At 40.4% G+C, this 24427-nt stretch overlaps 4 protein-coding genes across 5 annotated transcripts; 2 read left to right on the top strand and 2 right to left on the bottom strand.

The window, feature by feature from the left end:
• The first annotated feature begins 20 nt into the window (after positions 1 to 20).
• Positions 21 to 3843, top strand: cdkn3 (cyclin dependent kinase inhibitor 3). Its single transcript, XM_088311798.1, has 8 exons — positions 21 to 108; positions 377 to 478; positions 1268 to 1323; positions 1393 to 1437; positions 1531 to 1753; positions 2792 to 2823; positions 2898 to 3001; positions 3456 to 3843. Exons 2-8 carry the CDS (start codon positions 399 to 401, stop codon positions 3543 to 3545), a joined length of 630 nt encoding a protein of 209 aa, XP_088167924.1. The 5' UTR covers positions 21 to 108; positions 377 to 398; the 3' UTR covers positions 3546 to 3843.
• Positions 3778 to 8680, bottom strand: cnih1 (cornichon family member 1). 2 transcript variants are annotated; one of them, XM_088311812.1, is made up of 6 exons: positions 8465 to 8680; positions 7549 to 7617; positions 7186 to 7233; positions 5178 to 5290; positions 4930 to 5073; positions 3778 to 4543 (listed from the first exon to the last, which is right to left on the bottom strand). In XM_088311812.1, exons 1-6 carry the CDS (start codon positions 8543 to 8545, stop codon positions 4516 to 4518), a joined length of 483 nt encoding a protein of 160 aa, XP_088167938.1. In that variant the 5' UTR covers positions 8546 to 8680; the 3' UTR covers positions 3778 to 4515. The 2 variants fall into 2 exon arrangements, with proteins under 2 accessions (XP_088167938.1, XP_088167946.1); XM_088311820.1 differs by lacking the exon at positions 7186 to 7233 and having other exon boundaries at positions 8465 to 8675.
• Positions 8681 to 9356: 676 nt separating this feature from the next.
• Positions 9357 to 17482, bottom strand: gmfb (glia maturation factor, beta). The gene is given in 6 exon segments (XM_088311786.1): positions 9357 to 11598; positions 12730 to 12803; positions 12885 to 13017; positions 13086 to 13135; positions 14688 to 14784; positions 17312 to 17482. Coding segments are annotated over 6 exon segments (582 nt in total). The 5' UTR covers positions 17468 to 17482; the 3' UTR covers positions 9357 to 11526.
• Positions 17483 to 18473: 991 nt separating this feature from the next.
• lgals3a (lectin, galactoside binding soluble 3a) lies at positions 18474 to 24309 on the top strand. The gene is made up of 6 exons (XM_088311772.1): positions 18474 to 18644; positions 19041 to 19058; positions 19132 to 19845; positions 21511 to 21599; positions 22389 to 22545; positions 22951 to 24309. Exons 2-6 carry the CDS (start codon positions 19044 to 19046, stop codon positions 23104 to 23106), a joined length of 1131 nt encoding a protein of 376 aa, XP_088167898.1. The 5' UTR covers positions 18474 to 18644; positions 19041 to 19043; the 3' UTR covers positions 23107 to 24309.
• The last annotated feature ends 118 nt before the right edge of the window (positions 24310 to 24427 follow it).

Genomic DNA, 24427 nt, shown 5'->3' with positions numbered 1-24427 from the left:
TCCGTTACCCTCGTTCTGATTGGCTATTGCTCGCATGCACTTTTCAAATCGCCGGAAACAGCTGACAGCAACTTTGCTGTCAACATATTTCAAGTGCGTGCGTAGCGGGTGAGGAAATTCTACAATTACCACATATTTTTTTTATATAATTTTATATTTGACACCATATAACCTTAGAGTATGTCTTGTATGTATTTCGAAAAAGGTCTTTTCTTTACGCTTTTTTTCCTGCGTCGCGGAGCTACGTGGCTAACGTGAACATGTCGTCAAAACAAATTCGCTTTTTTCTTTCTTTTTTTTAAAAAAAAAGCCAAGATATAATGCCATTTTGATGTGATTTTTTTGTCCTCTCTTTTGTTATGGTGTGAATGATAAGAGCGTCTTGAGTGCCTGAAGACATGAGGAGCGGCCAATTTGAATCTTCGTCTGAAGAAGATGATGTCGGCGACGAAGAGGAAACGCCTCTGGACATTTGCTGGTCTGATTTCAAACTTTTTAAATTTTTTCGTCTTTGCTTTCTTAACCTCTTTTGGCTTCTTCTATTTTTTCTCATTCTTTGTTTTACACATTTTTTTGGGGCGGGGGGGGGGCAAATAATTTTTTTTTTTCTGTTTAATTTCAGTATTTTCTGAAATGAAATTTGTTTTTCAATTCTATTGTTATTCCTGGTATTGCTTTTTAATTGTTAAAACTATTTTATGAATGTCCTTTTAGTGTTATTTTTCCTATTCTAATGTTTTTAATTATTTTAAAGATTTTTCTCAGTTTTATTGTTTAATAAGATATTTTTCTAGTTATTTCTTATTGTTTATTTTATTTTGATTTTTTTTTTCAATTTTTTTTTCTTTGTCATTCTCCTTTGATTTTCTTTTTTTCCATTCTTTCTTTTTATTCTTAATCTTGTTATTGAAGATATTTTTCTAAATATTTTTCCTTTTTCTTTGTGGTATTATTGTCTCTTATTCAAATTATTATTGTTGTTTTCGTAATCCATTTTATGATTTTTGTCTCCTGTTGTTCATCCCTTTTTTTAAGTTTTATTCCAATTTTTTTCTCATTTTTCAAAGATTTTCTCATCCTTGGTTTTATTCTTTATTGTTTGATTCTCATTATTTTCTCTCTCTCTCTCTCTCTCTCTCTCTCTGTCTTATTTTCCTTAAAATTTTCTTTTCTTATTGTTTGTCATACTTACATTGCTGACTTGTTCTCATTGTTGTTCTTCCTATGTTGGACTGATGATGGTGTAAACACTGTTTTGTTTTTCCAGGGTTCCTTTGTCCGACGTTGGTTCCTCTCAATTTGTGGGCATATGTTCCCTTCCAGGTAGAAAAGCGTCAACGTGTGTGCTCACACACGTGCAAATGCAACAAAATGATAAGTGTGTATGTTCAGGTTGCCGATACAAAGATATCCGCAGGAGTGTGCACAAAGACGTTGGTGAGGCCACACTTGTCATACATTCAATATGCCAGTTAATTAAATATTCATCCAAACGAAATAACCATCCAGTGTTTGCGCGTGCGAGTGTAGACGAGCTGCACAACCAAGGCGTGCAGGATGTGTTTGTGCTGTGCACTCGAGGTGAGCTGTCCAAGTACCGCGTGCCCTCACTTCTGGAGGTCTACCAGCAGAAGGGCCTGAGCGTGCACCACATGCCCTTCCCCGACGGGGAGGCGCCCCAGCTGGAGCAATGCGGACGCATCCTGGACGAGCTGCAGCTCAGCCTTGAGGCCAACCGCAGGACCCTCGTCCAGTGAGGGAGACGATACTTGAGAGTCTACCGTGTTTCTGCAAATTATTCACAGCGCTTTGACTTTTTCCACATTTGATTTTATGGCCTGAGTAAAAAAAAGATTATTTTTCCCCTTTAAAATTCAAAAATGTTAAATTCCACACTCAACACTTCCTAATTATGTCAACAATGATTTTGTTTTTTTCTAGATTTACCCAAAATAACTAAATGTGGAGAGGAAAAAAAAACAACGGTTGTGAATACTTTCCATGTAAGCATTCGCAGTGCTTCACATAGAGAGTGCTGAAGTTGTAAAAATTGTTACACAAATGGTATGTTTTAGTTCTATAAACAGTAATAGATGCAATAGTAAAAAGGTAAAAAATCGATATAGTTGTAGTTGAACTCGTACTAGTAGTAATAAAAGTTCGAAATAGGAGTAGTGGTTGTCATCTGGGGCGACACGATGGCCTCACAGTGTAGAGGTCGTGGGTTCGATTCCGGCTGCGGCCTTTCTGTGTGGAGTTTGCATATTCTCCCCGTGCCTGCGTGGGTTTTCTGCGGGTACTCCGGTTTCCTCCCACATTCCAAAAACATTCATAGCAGGTTGATTGAACACTCAAATTTTCCCCTAGGTATGAGTGTGACAGCGGATGGTTGTTTGTTTTTGTGTGCCCTGCGATTGGCTGGCAACCCGTTCAGGGTGTCCCCCGCCTACTGCCCGAAGATAGGCTCCAGCGACCCCTAGTGAGCAGAAGTGGTACAGATAATGGCGCACCAAGCCAAATTTGGCGCTCATCCGGGTTGGTCCAACACGCCCTCCGCCCTGAGCCACCAACGCACCACGCCCAAATTCCCGTCCCACACCCATCGACAAATGCAGGTCCCAGAGTCGTAGTGCGTGTAAAATTTGGATTTCAAAATTAAGCTAACAGATTTTGGAATAAGGTTGTGGTAGAGTAACAAAATGTGTAACAAGTAAAGCGCAGTGAAGCCTTCCCGTATATTTGGAATATTCTCAAGCAATTCTCCAACTTTTTTTTTTTTTCACCGTCGCAGCTGCTATGGAGGTTTGGGACGCTCTGCGTTAAGTACGAATATCTTATTTGGTTCGACAATTTAATTATCCGGAATTTCCGTCTGATACGACTCGTTTGTTTTCTAGTCACCGCCTGCCTGCTCATCCAGCTCTCCGTAACCATGACGGCCAACGAAGCCATCGACATCTTGCGGACGCACCGAGGACACGGAGCCATACAGACCGTCAAAGTAAGGCCATTGTCAGGACTTGTGGAATTTCACTAAGGACTTTATGAAGGCGTTTTTTTGCACCATAACCCCGTTTCCTGAACTTTTTGAAGTTAATGTAGAAAATGTCAAATTTGAGGACTTCTTGAAAGCAACACACAAAACATTTTTCCAGTGTCACGACTTTAAGGCGTTTTATGTAAACTCCTTTTGCAGGACTTTTTGAAGGCTTTACCTCGTATGTATAATAGATGACATTTCATGACTCGTTGAGGCATTTATGGCGTGTGTCAAGATTTTTTTCAAGGCATTTTGTTTAGGTTCTCAATTTTTAGGACTTTGTGAAAGAATTTTTTGTTTTGAGGACTTTTTGAAGGCATTTTTTTTTTTGGGTCACTCCACCTTTAAAGCATTTCAAATAGCGCTCAGTTTTCATGACTTTTTAAAATGTATTAACTTGGTGCTTCTTTGACAGCAATACAACTTCCTGCACGAATTCCGGGAAAGATACGCCGCCTACCAAGAGAGCCAAGACGTCCACACCGAGCGCTCAGTTTCCCGTTGAGCCACTTCCTGCTGTGATGTCATCGAGTGCACTTTAAAAAAATAATAATATATTTCTTGCTCTTTATTAATTCTAAATACTTTAAAGGGAAGAATTCCTGTTTGTGTGCTGCAACGTATCTGAGGAAGCTTTATGCTTGTTCCTCCTGCCTTTTTTTTAAAAATGATTATTATTTCTCTCAAATTTTTGGACTTGCGGTACGATTAAAGCCACCCAAAAAAAAAGTCTCAAACAGAGTTGGATGGTTTTATTTTCATCATATAAACTCAAGTGGTCAAGTCTTAAAAATGACATTTTGGTGATACGACGAATGATAGTTCTCACCCTGATTCTGGACAAAATGAGCACGACAATAAAAACTTTTTTGTTTGTCTGATGCTGTCGCTAGCGTCAAAAGCGTCGAGACTGGCTCGTACCGAGGAGTGCTGGAGACGTCCGAACGGAGAACATAACACAAAAATACAGAAAAACAACAAACAGTCGGGCTCCTTCGCAGTTCATTGAGGGAGATTCAAACTTAGCGGCAACTGTTGTTCAGTCTACCTTTGAAATTGGTCAAACGCACACTTGGAACGCGACAAGAGGGACGTGTCTTGTTTCCACGGCGACAACAGTCCAAATTTCAATTCTAGCTGTGAAAACGCAGGCGGGGGAAATGTCTAACTAGTTTGTAAACACCGAGCTTGTCGGCTAGCGGACGCGGGTCGCCCGCCATGAAACCTAAAATGGAAGTAAGGACCGGGAAAAAAGAACAAAATGGTCCTTTTTGAGTTTGTCCGTAAAATGTTGCGGCATAGGCCCCCCGTCCCCCCCCCCCCCCGAGAGATTGAAGACGGTGTTGCTGATTGCGCTCATCTCCGGCCGCTCCCTTAAATGTGTGTGAGTGTGTGCGTGCGGCGTGTGTGTTCACACAGCTCCGAGATCCAAGCGTCCCAACACGTTTTTGCCGTCGTCGTCCGTGCTTGCCGTCTTATGAGCTCACCAAAACGTAGATCATGCTGGACAAGACACAAGAACGACATTTGCTCAAAATTCATCTGCAAAATCCTTTGAAAGCATTTCATGGATATTAGCTGAGGCTAGTCAAGACTTTTGGAAGGAATTTTCTTTTTCTTTTCAGGATTTCTGAAGCCATTTTATATCAAATAGCTCATTTTGAAGGAATTTCTGTGGAGACCAACTCCATTTTGCCTCTACTTTTTTTGGGATATAACACCAGAGTTTAAGGCAGTGCTTCTCAAATATTTTCACTCACACATTTTTTGCAATTCCATCGAGGATTTCAAACGGAATACCTTAATTTCCAGGCTGTTTTGAAGGCTTTTTACATTGAGACTTAAATGCAGATCGGGGGGGGGGGGGGGGGACTTATTTGGCGCATTACCCATAGAGATAGTAGAAGAAGGAGAGGAGGTAGAAGGCCAGCTTGCACCAGCCTTCCTTCTGACAAAACGCCAGGATGTCGGCATTCATGATTGTCGTCGGGTCGTACAGTCCTGGACAGCTCATCACGGGTCTGCTCATATACCTGAAAAGGACACGGAAGCAGACGTGCACGCACACACAATTCCTCGCTTGAGCACACGTGAAATTCAAAGGTCAAGATGTTGCATCGGCACCACGCACACACACCTCCAGACGTGGTAGGCCAGCAGCGGCAGGTTGAGGACGAGCGTGAGCCACTCGGCCGCGCAGAAGAACATGACGCAGAAGAAGAAGTGGATGAGATACTCCGGGAGCACCAGCTGGAAAGGCCAGAAGTGAAAAAATAAATAAATAAATAAAAAAAGTCACACACTGATCCGCTATTACAGCAAATTAGCAAACATGTCAAAATGAGGATGAGCGTTTCATGACACATTAAAAGAAAAGCATCATGCTGGAGGGAAGGATGCATGAATGAATAGCCATCAACCCAGCGATTCAAATCCCATAGTCAGAAATGATCTAATTTTGTTAAAGTGGTGCAAAAATGACTATTCGTCTCCGACTAACGACGTAGCTAAATCGATTAATATTCACCAACATACAATGACAGGCAGAAGAATGAGATGCCCTTCCACCAGAAGGCACCATTAAGCCGCATAGTCGCCGTTTCCGTTCATTTTTGCGACTTGATACCAACAAGGACTAAAAAAAAAATAGAGCGAGAGAGACCAACAAAATGGTCGATCTTTGCATTTGCGAGGAAGTTGGTGAGTGGGTTGACTTGTTTACAGCTGTTGAACTGTCAACCAAGATTGCAGTTACCAGCCACGATTGACCAACGCTGTTCAATTCGTGTAGTTCTCCCGCAAATAAATGGATACCAAACCGATATTTCATGTTTGGTTTGAACCTGGCATGACGCTTGCAACAAAGCGATGAATTATAAAGCAGAATATGTCACAGTTTCACAATCATTTTTTTTATACCGGAATATGCTCTTTTTTTTGTTAAATTGTGAACAGGACGCCCGGGTTACCACATTTATGACAATATTGGATCACGTATAGTCGACCGGGTTGTCTCTTTTGAAGTCCGTACGTTGGAAATGACGCTTATAAGGGGGACAGGGTGTGTGCGTGTGTGTGTGTGTTGTACTTGTATCAGTGAGTAGGGGCAGATGGAAGCACCACATGCAAGGCATGCATCAGGGATGGAGGGAGGGAGGGGGGGGGATTAATGCAGCCGTGAAGAACGGGAGGGTTGGGGGGACTTGGGATCAGATGGTGGGCTTCCATGTGTTGAAAACCCTGCACTGTGCTGATAAATGCAATCCAAGAACCCCCCCTCCCAAAAAAATAAAAAAATTAAAAAAATCTGGTAAATAGAGGTAAATTTCCTTTCTTTTGTTCCAAAAGAAACCAATTAAATAGGTTAGTTTAACACATGGGTACTTTTATTTGGATAAAAAGCGTGATCGGAATAAAAATGCTTCATGTACGCACCCCATTTAGAATATTTGGACCTGCATCCGTTCATAATTTTAATCCCAACTCTGATCGGATCAAGGAAATTTTGTCCACGTAAACGCAGCCGCTGTAATTATGTGACACTGATATGCACTTTTGAATTTCAAAAAACTTTTTCTGTTGCCGTCACAAAGCGACCATTTCCATCCAAACAAATTCATAGAAAAATACAAAATGATTCCTCATTTGGAGTACAGTTGTTTGATATTTTGGTGGTACTTGGAGTGCGAATTTAGGTTTTTGGTTGGTACGTGGTGTCAAACGCTCAAGAACTGATCACCTGACCTCGACTCGCCGGCACTGTACTTGTATGCAAACAAAAGGGTAGATCATCGTAAAAATACTCATCATATTATCATGCATGTTTTGAGCCTTTGCAAGTCTTTTCAGTTAACAGCTTTAGTTTGCATCACGTACATAAAAGCAAATATTGCTGCTAATCCCACCCTGTGGAGGGATGATTATTGAGTAACTTTGACAATTATACAAAAGTCAAAAAATTATATCTCTTGGAAACAAGAGCGGCAAACCATTTTTTATTTCTAGATAAAAGACTGCAAGACAAAAATTGGACCAGAGTGTTGTGGAAACCCAAAACGACTTTAGCTAACTGAAAAGACATTTGCAAACACTATAGGTTCGTGCACAAAGAGCGTGCATTTGATATATTCAAGACTGGTACAAACCTTGAGGGCAAGTTTGACTCGTTTAATTTTTTTGACCTTTTCGACTGTCTTTTTTTTTTTTGAGGGGGGGGGAACGGGCAATGTGTAAAAAAAAAAAAAAAAATCAAAACGGATTAAGAAGGAGGAGGGAGAACAAAAACAAACAAAAAAAATAGCATTAGAGTTTGGACAGCGGGAAGAAGGCATGGTTAGGCCAGGTTATTCATTTAACATAACAGTGCAGAGAAATGATTGGAAAAAAAAAAATTGTGTTCCTCAAGTAAGTCAAATCCAATCTGAACGCATTCCAGCATGCGCTCATAAGAGGTAAAGGATGAAGGGAAGGAGGAGGCGGTGGTGGCGGGCAAGCGGGGTGTCACTTACTGGATTTAAAGCATTACACTGATCTATGGGATTCTTGTAGTCCGTCTTCAGCTCATCAAATGCGATTATCTGTGGGAAGAAACATGGCCAAAAGGCATTAGAATGAAAAAAAAAATACAAGTCTAGAAGTACTTTATAAAAAATACACAATAACATAATTAAAAATAATGTGAAGAACGATTTGAAAACTGAGAATTTTGGCAGTACAAGGACTCCACACAAGGCGAACTAAAAAATATCTTAGCAGTGATGGGACGATTGTGATTTAATTGTTGTAGTTGTGATTAGTTGAAAATGTTAAAGACTGGCAGATTTTTCTAGAAATAAAATGTGACATCTTGGTTTTAATCTGTTGTTTAATTATTATGAGAAATCACTCATTTGGTCAATGACAACTCATCACATGAATTAATATTATTTGCCAATATTAACATATTATAATAAGCAAATGCCAGAATCCGCTTTTCAGGAACCAAAGTGGGGCTGTCTACTTTTGCGTACGTGGTGTCTTCTCGCGAGATTTAAGTCCGGCTAACGCTAAACCTACTAGCTTGTTAGCTAGCGAGAAGACGCTAAATAAACTAATTTCACATTCGACAGCAAGTACTTTGGTTTTAGAAGCGCTCTTTACGAATAAACACGTCTTATTATAATGTCAAATAACGTTAAAGTGAATGCTATCGGACAATGAATGAAGCGACTTGTCAGGTTGGTTTGAGTCGCCAACATTACAACTACGGCATTCTTGAAGAGTTACGTCAGGGCGGACGTAAACGACAATGCACACGCGTTGGAGTTCAATACGTCAGAAGCGTAACATTCACAAGGTGGCATGCAACACGACCTGTCCTTTCATCTTCGCTTTGGGCCGAATCTGAATTTAACTCAATGCCACGAATTAGTGTGCAATACTTACGTGCCAGATGGCGAAGAAGATGAGCGCCGCCGTGAGCAGTAACGCGAGCATGTAGCAAAAGGCCGCGAACGTGAACGCCATTGTGCACCTCGGCTACGGTTCGGCTCAGCTCGTTGGTTCTTGATCAACGGGTGGTGCAGGAAGCCCTCGCAGAAGATTCGCGCTAGCCCCCAGACTGTCCTAATTTTGTTTCTTCTTCGCCAGTCGGATTATGGAGCCATGTCACGTTCCCTCCTCTACACTTAGCGCCATCTTGTGGATGTTTTTAATCACCCCAAGTAGCAGCAAAGTCGCAACCTATTTTGTTATTTAAAAATAGCCTCTTAAAACAGTTTCAAACGAGTTTTCTTGTTAGTCGACATTTCTGCACATTTTTCAGATGCTTTATTTTTGACTGCTTTAGCTAATTGTATTTTTCAAACTGATATATATTTTTCTGATATTTTATTATATTTTGCATCAGATTTGAGTACTTTTGCCTTGTATTTTGCATTTTCAAATTTTAATTGCTGTAGTACTCTAAATATTCATGTATATTCTTTTTCCATATTTTTCAAAAGATTTTCAAACACACAAACATAGCCTGCTGCTTAAATGCTTAATCATCTCAAAATACAGTGAAACCCCGCTATTTCGCGGTTCACCTTTCGCAGGTTCAGTGCTTCGCGGGTCTAAAAAAAATATTCAAAAATTAAAAACTTTTTTGCCCGGGCACGATCTATATGGTACTGTATACCTGTATAGGTTTTTTTAAGCATTTTTGAAGGAGCGCCGCTACTTCGCGGATTTTCAGTTTTCGCGGGTGGTCTCGGTCACCATTAACCGCGATAACCGGGGTTTCACTGTATACAAAATTCAGTACACAGAACTGACACGTTGGGGAGAAAAAAGCTAAACATTAGCAATGCTTTTATTTGGATAACAGACAACTATTGATGCATTTTTGTAATAAAGTACAGTATGGAAAATACAAATACAGTACTGTATCTCAAGTTTCACTGTCTAATAAACATCTTTTTTTGTCACTCATTCAGAAAGGAAAAAAACAGCAGGACAAAATAACTACTATGGTACGACATCGTTATTGTCATAATAGGGAGGGACACAATCAGTTCAATCAGCTTACAACCCAACGCTTACTCTGGCCTTTCTTTAAAAAGGAATGAAAGTAAAGCTATCAAATAGAATGCAGCTGCGGCAAATAGTTCAGCAAAAAAAATAAATGTAAATAATTAATTCAGAGCAGTTAAAAGCCTGTGCCGGACTTTTGAATCTTATATTTAAATGTTACAGTGTTCCAAGAAGCCATTGACACGGCTTTCAAAAATTTGCAACCAAAACGATAAGGCCTAATAACGGTTTTAATTCTGCCAATCAAAGCTTTCTCTATTTTTCCCAGGTTTACTTTTGCACTTCTAACAATGAAAGCAGATTTGCTTTCCGCGAAACATGTGATTGAAAAACGGAATAACTGGGATGTTCATTTTTGGAGATGAGTCCGCTGCATGTGCCACATTAACAGATCGACGACACTGATTGACATGTGTAATTTGGCGGCTTGTTGATGAAGTGCCACCTCCAGGAGCCAAAATACAATCCTTTCTTTATGGCATCTTTTTTTTCCCCTTCACACTTTTGTCCCAACCTCCATAGCGCCACTCCAGGTCATTATTGTAACAAAAGTCATTCCAGCACGTAAGGGCTTGCCAATGATTTTTTTTTTTTTAACCATTAAATTCTTTTCTTTTGGTCATATTTTTTTTCTTCAGTCAGTGGTGGTTAAAAGCCCCAAAAGACCAAACGACGGAAGACAATCAAAAATCTATGGACTTAAGGGAAAAAAAAAAAAAGATAACTGGCACAAAGTGTAAAGTCACTGGCACATTCAATACACAAAAAAAAAAATTACAGCGGGTAAAATAATCGATAAATTTAAAAAAAAAAAAAATTGATAATTGGCATAATGGTGTGTCGAAGCAGCCGAGGCTCTCAATGAGCTTTTGCCATCTATAGAAACCCAAAATGACATTAAGTTAAGTGGCGCAATGGAACCTGAAACAGAACATTCAGAAAGAGTCGCCATCCCATTATAAAATAAAAAAAAAAAAATAATAATAATAATTTTCCGTACGAAACATTCCTGATTTTTGTCTTTCAAAGCACGAGTAGTATTCACTGTACGAGTATGCAGGACATTCATCAACACGACTAGCGATCAAGCGTTAGTAAAAACTAAAATAAAATAATAATCCATCTCAATAAGGAACCACACAGCCTTAAAGATTTTCACAAAGTGTGTGTAAACGGTCCAGTTTGGAATGTTTTGAGATGACGGCACCAATGAGGACGTTTTAGGATCAATAAAGTGTCCACTTAACCCTGCAGTTCCCCTAAAAAAATGTCGGCATTTCATTTAAAGTGGACATATCGGGAAAAAATTAATCAGGTGTTCAATTAAACATTCAACATTGAGCTTTTTGTGCGCTGCCCATTTCTTAAGCGCCAGATTGTGATGTCTGAGTGCAGTTTATTTACGCACTGCACGGAAATGTTATTAAGACACCTGGGAGTTTTTACATTGTGGGCAAGAAGGGGGAGGGGCCTATACGCTTTCCCAAAGGTATTTAAAAAAAAAAAATTAAAAAAAAAGCTACTAAAATTTGCTGTCTGAAATTGCCTCAAATAAATGATCACGAACTTAAAAAAAAAAACGTTACTTTAAAAGCTACGTCAAAAATATAGAGGAACTGAAATCTAATGCTTTTGGAACGTGTGAAACTGCTCCCAAAACGACACCCTTGAGAAGCGTGGATGACTTTGGTCCACTAGGGGAGTTTTCATTCAACAACGACACAAACCTGGCAGGCACACAGAGACGACAAAAGGGGAGGGTGGGATCGGATTTTGTGATTTGCGCCAGAACACGAGTACCGCCCCAGCCTCAACTCCCCAACATTTCAACCAGTGAGAAGCCTACAACAAGACAGGAAGAAGTAAACACTATTTAAAATCAGGTCAAGGTTCGGAAAGAGAACAGCACTGGTGGGGCCTTCCAAGGTTCCTTAGCGGAAGAAGTTAAGTTTCTCCCGGAGCCATTCCTCCGTCAGGTCCTCCGTGTTCCGGATTTCAAACACCTGTTGTGGCAAAGAATGAAATTCAGGTTTGAAATGTATTTATATATATGTATAGAAAAAAAATCATGGTCTTGTGCAAACACTTGAACGCCTCGTTGTTGTTGGGGGATATTAGGAATTTACTGGCCGATGTGAGCATTATGAGGCAAAAAACTTGAAAATGGGATAGAAAAAAAAAAAATGCTCGAAAAATTAAGAGGTCTAAATTGATACAAAATGTATTATGTCAAGTCAAAAAAAAAAAAAAAAACTTTCTTGAGAACAATATGTTCGACGCGAACACTGTATTCTGGTGAATATCGTGTTCGTGGAAAATGAATTAAGTAACATAATCCACTCAGGGGGTGGACGTTTTTCGACTTAAAATGACATCAGTGTCGAAGGGTCCAAGCTTGCGAACATCACATGACCTATGCCAGAAAACAGGTGAGCCACGATAGGCGTTATCAGGTGGCAGCACCGTGATATTAATTTTTGGCGATTGCAACGATTTGTTCGTTGGCTAACGCTCGCCGTTGGATGTTGTCACACTTTTATTTACAGTTGTACCGAGGGATGTGGGCAAACTACGGCCCGGGGGCCACATGCGGCCCATTCAACGTTTTAATCCGGCCCACCAAATTTGAAAATAAATTAAATGAATAAACCTTGTTAATGTTTTATTTTCTAAATACTGTGGTGTGTCAAAGACAGATATTTTTGTTGTAATGCTTTTGTTCATTTTCATTTCAAATTAAATGTTTTTTTTTTTTTCTCCGATGATTTGAGGTTACCAAAACACTCCCTCCATCTGCTTCTGGTTCGGCTCCTCTGTCAAATTTTAGAACCCATTGTGGCCCCCCCCCAATCAAAAAGTTTGCCCACCCCTACTCTGGGACTTTTGATATAAAACTTAATTCAACACAATGACAAAAAAAAAAATTGTGAACCAAGACCTTTTTTTCTGACAGAGATGGTTCACCGATGCGTCAAACTGTATAGCGCCAACTACTGCTGAGGAGGCCTTACTCAATGTCAGATTTTCTGGTATCAGCATGAGTATGCAATATCAAAAAATAAGGCCAGTATCGGTCCGATACGATACCTGGTCTTGATATTTGGCCATCCCGTATTGTAGCAATGTTCACAAACCTTGGTGAGTTCAGCAGTATTCACCAGCTTGGTTTTACTGCCCGCGTACATCATCTGATGCTCCGGTTTGCAACCTGCCCGAAACGCAGACACGAAAGATTTCGGTGAGCACGGAACTTGACCGTCTTTAAGCGCCAGGCATTTTGCGTACGTACCCACGGGGCTAACGAAGATGAAGCAAAGAGGATAGGACACGCGTCCGTCATCGTGTTTGTATTTGTAACTGTACACCACAAATCGGGGCTGCCTCTCCGGGAGCTCGTCTTTCAGGTCATCGGGAGAAATGTCCTGGAAATAAAACAAATGATGGAACATTAACACTTGACATCAAATTGAGTGTCAATAATTCAACGTACCTCGTGTTCTTCATCCAAGATTATGAGGTGCTTGGCTGTATCGATCTTCACTGGCGGTTTAAAAAAAAAAAAAACATGTTAAGTGAATAAACAGTACATTTTGTATATTACATTTGTCTAGATAAGTACAGTCGAAGGGATAAAGTTGTTGGACTGAATTGGTTGATAGAATTTGGTGAAGTTGTTAAAGTTTATTGAAGTAGAAAAATAAACGGTCTTTCATACTAATTCATGGCTCATTTGCCTTCATTTTAGCGCAAGCCTAACCTGTAAGAGCAAAATGTTTACGTATCATAAATGCGACATTGTTAACTGTAAAATTTATTCATTTATTACTTGGTTTGGTAAAAAAAAAATAAATGTAAAGAGAAAAATGATTGCATTACATTGAATAGTAATATATTCAGGGAATTGCAATTAATAGGGTCTGTAAAAAATTGATTATGATTATTATATCGTTGGTTAAGCGTTGCTTCTCTAAAATCTATTATTGGATGCCAGTTTAACTTCATGCGTGGTTAGAAGATTAAAACTGTGCTTAAATGTAGGACGGGGTGACCATTTTGTTTTTTTTTAATGATGGCTCGTTCTTGGCTGCTGATTACTGCTACGGGCTACTAGTTAGATACACGCTTGTAAAATAACACATTTGCTTAAATGATGTTTAATCATATAAATATAAATAGAAAAGCTAGGGGAAAAAATTGGCTAACTCGGCTACATCGACCACAAGAATTGGTTATGGATGTTCTATGACTAGACTAAAATTTCAATTATACTTATTATTTTTTATTAATTATTGAATTATAAACAATATATTATATAACATTTTATGAGGATTTTTTTTTCAAAACAAAATTACATTGATTTATTGACTATTCAATTTTTGGGGCAATGTTTTAAAGATAAAATCGAGTCAAAGATTTTCTTTACCATATCTTCAATGCAGCCCCACTAGTCTAAACACGGTATTCTGATTAATATTACCTTTGTGGAACATGAATTATGCAGAAAAACCCACTCGTTTATTTTAGTCATCTCATGGGGCGGCCATTTTGTTTTTTACTGCCACCAGCTGTTGACAAACTGACATCACTGTGTGTATCAGATACTGGTATCGGTGCGTCCCTAAACGATATACAACTAAATCCTTTTCAAATTCTTTCTTCCTTTTAAGGGATTACTGGATTAAACAAACAAGCTATGCCGTGACAATATGCGAGAATGGGTGGCCTTGTTTGAAAAAGTCGCATGAGTAGACCCCAAATGAAGAAAAAAAAATGATTTTGTTGTGGACAAAGCTTTTCCACATTCAAATTCAACCCATTTGATTTCAGATTTAAAGTACCTCCCTTCATTTTGCCCAACCCAGCGGGAAGCGGCCAACAATCTTCCCAGTGTGTGTGCGCGGTAAATAAGAGCGCCGCCGGCACCAGCGTTGGCTTACGGCGGCTTAAAGGCTTCGAGTGACCCACTTCTAGGAAACTGTCACGGATTTTGACTGATGAAACTGAATGTTTGATGAAAAGCCCAAGAAAGCTGAATCTTAAGGAAAGCATGAAATCGAAATAGGAGAGGAAGGAAATGTGAACCGATACTGACTGACGATAGCCGCATTGTTGGTCTCCTTGCGGAGACGGAACTTCTTCAACTTTTGGATCAGATCTTCGTCCACATCGCACACTGTCAGGGTCTCACTCTGTGATGGAAAAAAAATAAAATACAATAACAATCAAATAACCAATAATTAATAACCAACAGTCCAGGTCTAACTTGCTGTCAAAAATGTGCTTGCTTAAAAAATAAAAAATAAAAAAATGGGGAACTTACATCGTTCTCAAACTCTTTTCGTATAAAGAGTTGTACAGGTAAGGCAATGGGACCTCTGCGAAATATTCGCAGCTTAGAAGCACATACCTCGGGTCAAAAGTTTTAACATTGATTGGAAAAATAAAAATGCTTCTACAATATATAAACAGGCACTATGTTTTTGCAAGATTCATAGCGACTGGCTCTCTGATTTCCTTACCAGTCCCCTTGTTTGTCTTTTATAAAACAACAAAATGATTTGTTCTTATTGGGAAATAGAATCTTTTCAAGTGTCCAAAAAGTCATTAACTCATTCACTACCAGCCGAGTAAAAAAAAAAAAAAAAAAAGAATCTGTGACGTCCCTATCCGTCAATGGGAGTCAATGAGTTAAGCTGCATTCAGCAACATAAAATCTGCTTTTTTAAAACAAACTTCTGACTGTTCACAAGCATGTTGTGATTGTAAGCAGTGCACATCCACGGGTATCCACTTTAATCTACGTAAGCGTCTATTTTTTTTTAACTGAATAAAAAACAATTGATACGGACAAAGATGACGTGTTAATGTCTTGCATGACGATTATCTTCAAATGTAATAGAAAAAAAAAATCTCTGAATTCACTTCACAGCAGGCGCCTTTTTAGGGCATGTTGTGCTTCATTGCTTTTAAGCAGCTAAGAAGTTTATACCAGGTTGGCGCACGACACGACTCACTGAAGATTTCCCAATCTGACCCGCAGCCGGAAACAACAAAAAGTACTGTGCTGGTTCAACGGGATTTTAACGCTCTGCACCTCTGTGTCACCTCCTCATCACATGACAAAACTCCACAGCACGCAGATATGGGCTCCTTCAAAGCCTTCATTCTATAATTACACCCTCCTCAACAGATGGCCCGGGTGGGCGGCGGGATTTCGCTGAGCTTTGAGAGAAGATCCTCAGAGATTTGGCAGACGTTCAGCGCAAGTGACACAATGGGAAGTGCAACTCGATGAGAAGACAAAGAATGAGGAACCACAAATGACACCAGTGCTTTCTGCTAAGATAGTTTTATGTCGAACCAGGAAGACAGCCCGTAGGCTAACGTACACAAAGCCAGTTTGATGTGTCTTGACGGGTAACTGGCTTCTTATTGTGGAGAGGCAGTGAAAAGTTGCTAAAGGTGAAAAAATTATCACAAAAACGAGGAGTAGTAAGAGGCAAGCTGTTGGAATAACAGCAAGCAGAAGCCGGGCATGTTGAAACATTATTCGCAAGGCATCCGCAGTAGCAAGTTTGTCCACATACACCAGAACCTGGCGACATTCTCCTTCAGAATAAGAGAAACAACTTCCTCAATTAGTAAACACATGACTGTGTTTTCATAACAGTAAATATTGCCAACAATAATTTAGGGAAAGAATTGTGGCCACAATATATAACATATGCACAAAATGTTAATTTGTGGACATAATACAGTGAACTCTGGCTATTTTGGGGTTAAATAGTGACAATCTGCTAATATTTAATGCCCCTCCAGCAGGGGCTTGTAATTCTAAATAGGACCCTTTACGGATACGGAAAAAAAAAACGGTTTCAAAAATGTACTCCAAAGCAGCCTGTGCTCAGGGCCCATCGCCATGGAAACGAAGGCCACGTTGAACATTACATTTGAAGGCCGCGTGAATTCGGACACTGGCGTGTGGTCGAGTCGCGCCGGAAGTTATGTGGCCTTCATCTGTTGGAGGATGTGTCTTACGAATTTGGATGGATCTTATGGTATTTATTTCACCAATTGAACATTGACTAAATTTTGTAGACTGTTGTTCAATCTATAGTAGTATTACGTTAACACTTTTGATTTGCTGAAGAGTTGTGGGGGGCGCCCTCATATCCTTTAAGTTTCTCTAACAAATAAAATCCAAGAAGAGCAGACTTTTTCCACACCCAAAAAAAAAAATCCAAGGCTCACTGACGACTTTTGTGCTTCTGGCTGTTTTTCCCCCATTCGATGATGGCTCTAAAGTGCATTGGTGACAGTCACGATGCTTTCTTCTCTTTCTGCGCTTTATTATTAAAATTGTGTTAGTAAGACGAAGGCAAATGCATCCATCCATAAACCAAGCAACAGCCTGAAAACGTGTAAATTAGTATGGTGTGTTGCACTCTGCTAACATAAAAAATAAAGTCCGAATAGTCAGTCAACGTTAACTTTTATTTTGACACCCACAACCGGAACAGTTAACAACGCCTTTGCGCTTGACGCAGGAGGGTGGAACTCATGCTAAGGCTAACAAGCTAATGTTAGCCAGCCAACGGTCGTACTTTTTCTACCGCAACCGTGTGTCCAATATTTTATGTTCCTCAACAACAGCAAACGATAACACACAAGCCAACGTGATGTCAACCCTCACCCTGAGAGAAACAAAACACTCACCATTGTTGTTTTCAGAGTTCGAAGCTCGAAGACGCGACGGGCAGCTGCTCGGAATGGCAGAGACGCGTTCAATGTTTTTTGTTTTTTTCAAACTTCACAACAGCTTGTGACGGCTTTGGCCAATCCCGAACAAGAGATCCTCCTAAATTGCATCATCAATCACCGCCGTGGAGCGAAATCTGCCGATAAAAGTTTGCAATACTAAAGTATTGACACCATAAACAACAGCTCGATATAAATTGCGGGAATATTTATGCTTGGATATCTTCTGTATCGTAATACGCAATTCTAACAGCTATTCTTCTGCTATACAGTACACATTTTTATGATTCAAATAAAATTGTAATAATTAAAATTAATCTCAATTTTGTGATCGTCACAAAAAACTGTGTATGTATATTTTAAATATGTATTATGTTTCGATTTTTTGACAGTCAGTCTTAATATTAGGGCCAGTCTTTTGAAGAAGGTATTTCTCTGCATTTTTCGAGAACCCGAGACTATCGAGGAAATCACAGATAAGAAGTCCGCCTTTCACCCCAAAGTCTCGGGGACAGGCTCTGGGGGATAAGCGGCGTTGAAGATGAAAAATTAAATTCCCCCGAAGAAATAAAAAGTCCAACATTTTTGCACATTTCTGTATCTTGGGATACAAAAGTTGGTCTTTATGGTGTGACTGTGACCGGCCTTTTTGAGAAACGTATTTCCTTATGCTAAATTGGCATTCACCGAAACGACGAGTTACACTTCCACTTTCTTCATCAGTCTTGCAAAATTCACATCATATATTTAACCCAACAAATCTTGAGACATACATTAGTTGGATATATGTTATGTAGTGTCTTTGCATGTGTTTCTGTAAATTTGTCACATGAAAATGTAAAAGGAACAAGCCACGTTTTTTGTCTCAAATTTATCTTTGAGATTTGAGCGTTACAAAAGCATTTCCCAGGAGTAATCATTTTCCTATGATTAGAGAAGCACTTTGTAATATGACTGTTAGTACAGCGTTTACTCGTGGAATTCCTCTCAGAAATGTTTATTAAGTATGTATTCACTCATTTGAGTGAAACATATCTTCATTAAAAAAAATCCTGTCATTACAATGTTATAAATGTAATACAATTATTAGTTTTTTATGTCATGACGTCATTGAATGGGCGGACCCCACTTCCTGTTTGAAGAGTTGTGGCAGGCAGGCAAGCAGGCAGCTGTGATAGCTTGGTAGTTAGCTAAGTTAGCTAAAGGAGGCTAAATTGTCTGGCTAACTGGCCTACACTCCTGGACAACAAGCGACCCACTTTGCTTTCCGAAGACTGCACCACCCAACAAGGTTTTTATTAACAATACCACATTCATGCTGTTGTCTTCTTTTTCTGTCAGCGGAGTTGACACTCTAGCGAGTTAGCTTTCGCTTGCTAACAGTTTCGCAGCTCCAGTTAGCCCAGTCGCCCTGTCAAAACTACTGTAGCAACTTAGCTCGTTTGGCCAAATAAGTAAATAATCTTCAGCACATACGCGATGACAGCGTTTGGCTTGTCTAGTCCAACGTTGTTTCAGTTCACTCGGGCGTCCACCTTAGTGGACTTTGTTACTCGTTTGTGCATAATGGAAATGTTTAGTATGCCATTACTCAGATGTGCCTGTGTGCGTGAGAGACACTCCCTCCTTCTTGACAGCTTGTTACCCGTCCCAAAATTACTCACATTCGCTCTTGTCTTTGTTTTAGGTCATGTCGGATTTCTCGGTGAGTTTTCCTGACTGCATGGATGTGTTAGTTATTTTTGGATGATGACACTTGTTTCCCCTTCCCACGGTAGCTAACAGACGCTTTGGGAGACAGTACCCCAAGCCAGGCCAAACCGCAAGGCAACACGAACCCGTCAGCACCGGCAAACAATCCGCCACCTCCTTCCAACCCCGGATGGCCCTCGTCAGCCCCCGGAGCACCCTCTCAGCCCTCAGCCCCTTCCGGTTTCTCCGGCGGCACTGGCCCCGGGGCGCCGGGCCAGTTCCCTTTCTCCTCTGGCCCCGGAGCGCCGGGCCATTACCCGGGGCCCCCTTCGGCGCCGGGTGGATTCCCATCGGCTCCCGGGATGCCTGGACAGTATCCTCCGGCGCCAGGGGCTCCGGGGCAGTACCCCGCCAGCCCCGGGGCGCCTGGCCAGTTCCCAGGGCACTACCCGCCTGAAGGAGCGCCCGGTCAATTACCTGGCGGGCCTGTTCCATACCCAGCTGGACCTTTCCCCTCCGGTCCCGGCGCTCCTCCCGGGTCTTATCCCAACATGCCGCTTCCGGGTAACTACCCACCAGGGGGTAACGGGATGTACGGGCCAGGGGGTCCGGGCGGTTTCCCCCCTTCCGCTGGCCCAGGTGCATTCCCGGCGTTCCCCCCTGGTGGAGGCTTTCCCCCTATTCCCGCTGGCTCTTGGGGACCCGGTGGCGGAGGTTTCCCACCGGCACCAGGCCCCTTCGGTCCTGGTCCTGGCCCGATGGGTCCTTACGACAACCCTGCTGCTCCAGGAGGCATGTTGGTGAGTACAATAAACTATGTCCGGTCCGTTTGCTTGCTGGCTTGCGCTGGTGTGCAGTGAAGCATCTGTGGTGACAAATTTTCACTTTTGGTTTTGTCTGGCTTGATGATTTTCCACCAAATGGTCTGATTTAATCTGGTGTGGAAATCCTCATCTGGTGTGTGTCTTCAAGCCCTGCTGGGTACTTGACTACATTTCCTTAATGGACTATGCAAGAAATAGATTATTTTATTATTTATTATTTAGCAATTCGTTTACAACTGGAAACAGTTCCCTTAAAGCTTGATTCAAAAAAATTGCTGCCATTCTTTTGTCAAAATACACAAAGTGTAAAGAATTACAGTACACTAGATGCCTAATCACTCAATTTTGAGTTGGGCGGTTCCATCTCATGCAAATGCTGAGTATGGTTATCGTTACCATGACAACCTGGGGTGCAGCGAGGAAATGTAACTCTGTCATTGTATTTAGCAACCTCCTGATCCACGTCGAGACGATTGAAAATATTCTGTCATAAAGCAACATGCAAATTAAAGATGGCTTTACTGTTTGACTGCATGTGCCAATTTGGGAATGCAGCTTAAAACTCCTTTTCAACCTGGCCAGACAGTGGTACGGATCAGTAGTTTTCAGAGCCTTTAGCACACACTTGTACCGTACCATTTGGTGGAAAAAACTCCAGCTTTTCCCTACCCGTTTCTGGTCTCATTGGGATGCAGAATTCCCTGAAGAAGCTTGGGCAATAACACCTCGAATTCTGCTGGGGGCGAGAAGTATCATCAAGAAGCCAAATGTGTTACTTTTTTTTTTTTTTTTTTTTGAAAATGTCTTCTTGTCTTTCAGCCCAGATTTTATCCACCACATAAATGAAAGGGACAAAGGACATCACCTCCAGAATCAACATGCGGTTTGACTAGAACACGGTGCAGGGGGAGTTCAGACTCCAAGCATAGGCGTTATATGCATTATATACATTTTTTTGTACACATTTATTACATTTATATTACTGCTTTGCTGCAGGAATCAAAATCAGTGTTTGTATCTCTGGCTGCAATTTTGTAAGTTGCTACAAATAAAAGGTATGTTTAACTTTTGCTCTTTTTTTTTTCAATGTGTGGTTGCTGTGTCATCATGTTCAGGAAAACACACGGTGACTTTGTGATTTGTACAGTGCTTTAGCCAATTGTGCCTGTTTGCAGATTTTGTTATTCACCCCCCCAAAAAACGAATAACAATCTTGCTTTTGTGTCAAGAAAGTGAGTTGAGGAATTTCATTTAGGCGCTCGTGCTTTGCCACCATCTTGTGGTATCCATAGGCAATTGTAATGCTTTTTAGGAGTGGGCGGGGTCAATAAGACCCACCAGGATACAATGGATTTCAAGTCCTTTGGCATTTTGTCACATGCGTGGAACACAAGTTCAACGGAATGGATGAGCGTCTTCATGTCGCAGAGTTGATTTCGTCCACTCGCAGTTTGAAACGCGCTGGGGGGGGGTGACTCGCTGTCTCGCAGTTTCTATTTTATTTGCCACTTTGAGATGTAATGACTTGCACTTTTCTTTTTCTCTCACTATGTTTAGCTCCAAGAGGAAGCTTTGTCTGGAAAAGTGGAGTAATCATGTTGTGCAAGGCTTAAATATGATTCTGATATTTTGTTTTTGCAGATGGTGCCGTATGATCTACCGCTCCATGCCGGACTGATGCCGCGTCTTGTCATCACCATCATCGGTGAGCCGGTTCCTGGAGCAAGCAGGTGTGTTGTCATTGTGCTCAAAGTTTAGTCTGGAGGGTTTAAAATTTTATTTATATATATATATATGACTGCCTATTTTTAAAAGGTTTTTTGGATACTTTTTACAAGTCAAATATTAGTAATGTAATGTAATAATTTAAAAAATATATATTTTTAAAATATCTGTCCTCACATAATTTTTTTTTTTTTTTAAATACTAATTTTGTATTTTTCATTAAATAATTTTTATATCGTTATTTACACGCTATCTACAGTCCAAATTGATTCTTTAAAATTGATTTTGTTATCTCACAGGTTGTCAGGTTCATCAATTAGACATGTATCTGTATATTTGAATGTATTCACGTCATCTGATTTAATTAAATAATTTAATACCGTTAGTTAAGTTAATGAATTCTATCATAATTTTAATTCAGTTTTTTTTAAGTTGTTGTAAAATGGCCTATTGACATCATCAAATTATCTCAATCAGATAATAAATAAATAAATAAATAAAATGACAAATTTATTTATGTTAGTACCCTAATTATTAAAAAAAACATTTAATTAGAATGAAGACTTTTTGAGTGCCTCCTTTCTCCAGTCAAGCGTGTGCCGGTCGTGTTGTTTTCTTGCGTCAGTACAACATTGTGTTGTTCTCTCTGTGCACTTTTGAGCCATTTTGCTGGCCTGGTCAGGCCGGCCTCCGAAGGTCCATAATGGACGTTAATGACCCTGATTAAATTATATTGATAATTACTCTATATAATTGCACATAATGTGTATTTTGTCCCCCCACTCGGGTTCCAGGTTCCACATGGACCTCATGAAGGGTTCAGACGTGGTCTTTCACTTCAACCCTCGTTTCCATGAGCAGACCATCGTTAGAAACTCCAGCATTGGAGGCTGTTGGGGACCGGAGGAAAGGGGCGGAGTTTTCCCCTTTGTTCAAGGCCAACGCTTTGAGGTAAGCGCACGGAAAATGGGACTTAACTTGCACCAGAGTTTTAGCAGTACACCATTGTCGTTAAATGTCTTGGAGATTTGTGTGTGTGAGTGTGCGCGCAGAAAAAAATCCTAATCATGATTATTTTGATTGATATTGATATTAATAAACACCATTATTAGCAACACAAAAATTTAGAATATATTGAAATAATAGCATTAAAAAAATTATTAAAAATAAATACTGCACCTGCTCTGTGTGCCTTGACTTATTTGAGGCAAATGTGGTGCGCTGAAGGCAAGGAGATACACACACATTAAAGGGGAGTCAGAGGATTTTTCAAAATGCTTCAGCCCCACAGCGTACCTCACTCGCTTTCCGAGCGTCTTTTTGACGACACGCTTTGACGTCTGCTCCTCTGCGCAGCTGAAGATCCTGGTGGAGGAGGACATGTTCAAGGTGGCCGTGGACGGGAACCACCTGCTGGAGTACGAGCACCGCGTCGGCGGCCTGGAGGACGTCACCCTGCTGCGGGTGACGGGCGACGTGGCGCTCTACAGCGTGGCGCCCAACATGATCTGAACGCCAGCCGCTGGAAGGACTAACTGAATTTGAACGAAAAGCCTTGGGAAATCATGCGCACGTCGCGCGCCTTTGGAATTTGACACGCATTTCACACACACACTCATTGAGCTGAAGGTATTCTTTTGAAAATATAATTTATCTCAGTAGATGGCATGAAAATAATGCTTTGCTCTATACTGACATTAGAACTGCACTAACATAATCGTATTCTAAGGGGGAAAAAACATGAATGGACCTTTTTACCATGACGCACGACTACTAGTAAACAAAAGAAGGCAAAAAGGCTAAATAGATTGAAAGATGAATTTTGAATATGTCAAGGGTCAGCCGAAAAGATGGTACGCAAGTTAATTTGCCGACGGTAATTTACATTTTAAACAGGTAAGTTTGATGCAAAAATAGACACGGTGGACACTCAAATGTAGTTAACATGAACATCGAGGGGCTAGTTAATGAATTGACTTTTCTGTTGCTCGGATTACAAGACCGGAATTGAGCGTGCCGCTAAGCTCACGTTAGCGAGCGGTTGCAAAATTACCCGAAGATGACCAGTTAGTCTCAAAGCCATCTCTGTACTGCCATTCATGAAATCCTTTTGATTTCGTTTCCTTAAGCACAGATTCAGATGGATACTTTTTTTTTTTTTTTTTGACCTACTACCCCAAACACTTTGATGTTTAGTTGGTGGCTCAACCCCGCTCCCCGAAGTACCCCGGCACCCATTGTGTACAAACATGATGAAAAGGTCCATTTTATGCATTAATATGTCCTGAAACATTTCACGTTTATATCAAGTTCCAATGTTAAAAAAAATAAATGAATTACTAATGTAATAAATGCGGACTTTGGATTAATGCCATTAAAGGAATAGCTTTTTGACAGCGTCAATGTCCTTTTGTAATGTATAAAACGGGATGCTGAAGTTGAAATGTACTATTTAAAGCCATTATTATATTGTTAGCTGTGGCTCGTTCCAAGTTGCAAAATGACAAATGCTGTGTTCTCCGGTGTCCCGACATGGTGGAAAGCCCGTGTTCGGAATTGCCAAAGATAACAGTTTTAGAAGTTTTCTTCTTTTTTTTTTTTTTAATCTCAAGATAATGGCAAACAGTAAATGACTGATTTATTTTATTTCCCCCGCCACAAAATGTACTTGTGTGTATTGGACATTTGACTGAAATAATAAAGATGTGTCAGTGACGCTTGTCTTTTTTACTAAAGCCGGCGGAATAATACCATGAAGTGATACATGCAACTCCAAAATCATCCTTTGTGCATTAATATTTGCATGTTAAATAATTCGAACAATAATGAGTAT

The sequence above is a fragment of the Idiotropiscis lumnitzeri genome, chromosome 1 (assembly GCF_059441095.1).
Source record: "Idiotropiscis lumnitzeri isolate Australia: NSW breed Sydney's pygmy pipehorse chromosome 1, RoL_Ilum_1.0, whole genome shotgun sequence".
NCBI lineage: Eukaryota > Metazoa > Chordata > Actinopteri > Syngnathiformes > Syngnathidae > Idiotropiscis > Idiotropiscis lumnitzeri.
This window is presented reverse-complemented; position numbering and strand designations above follow the sequence as displayed.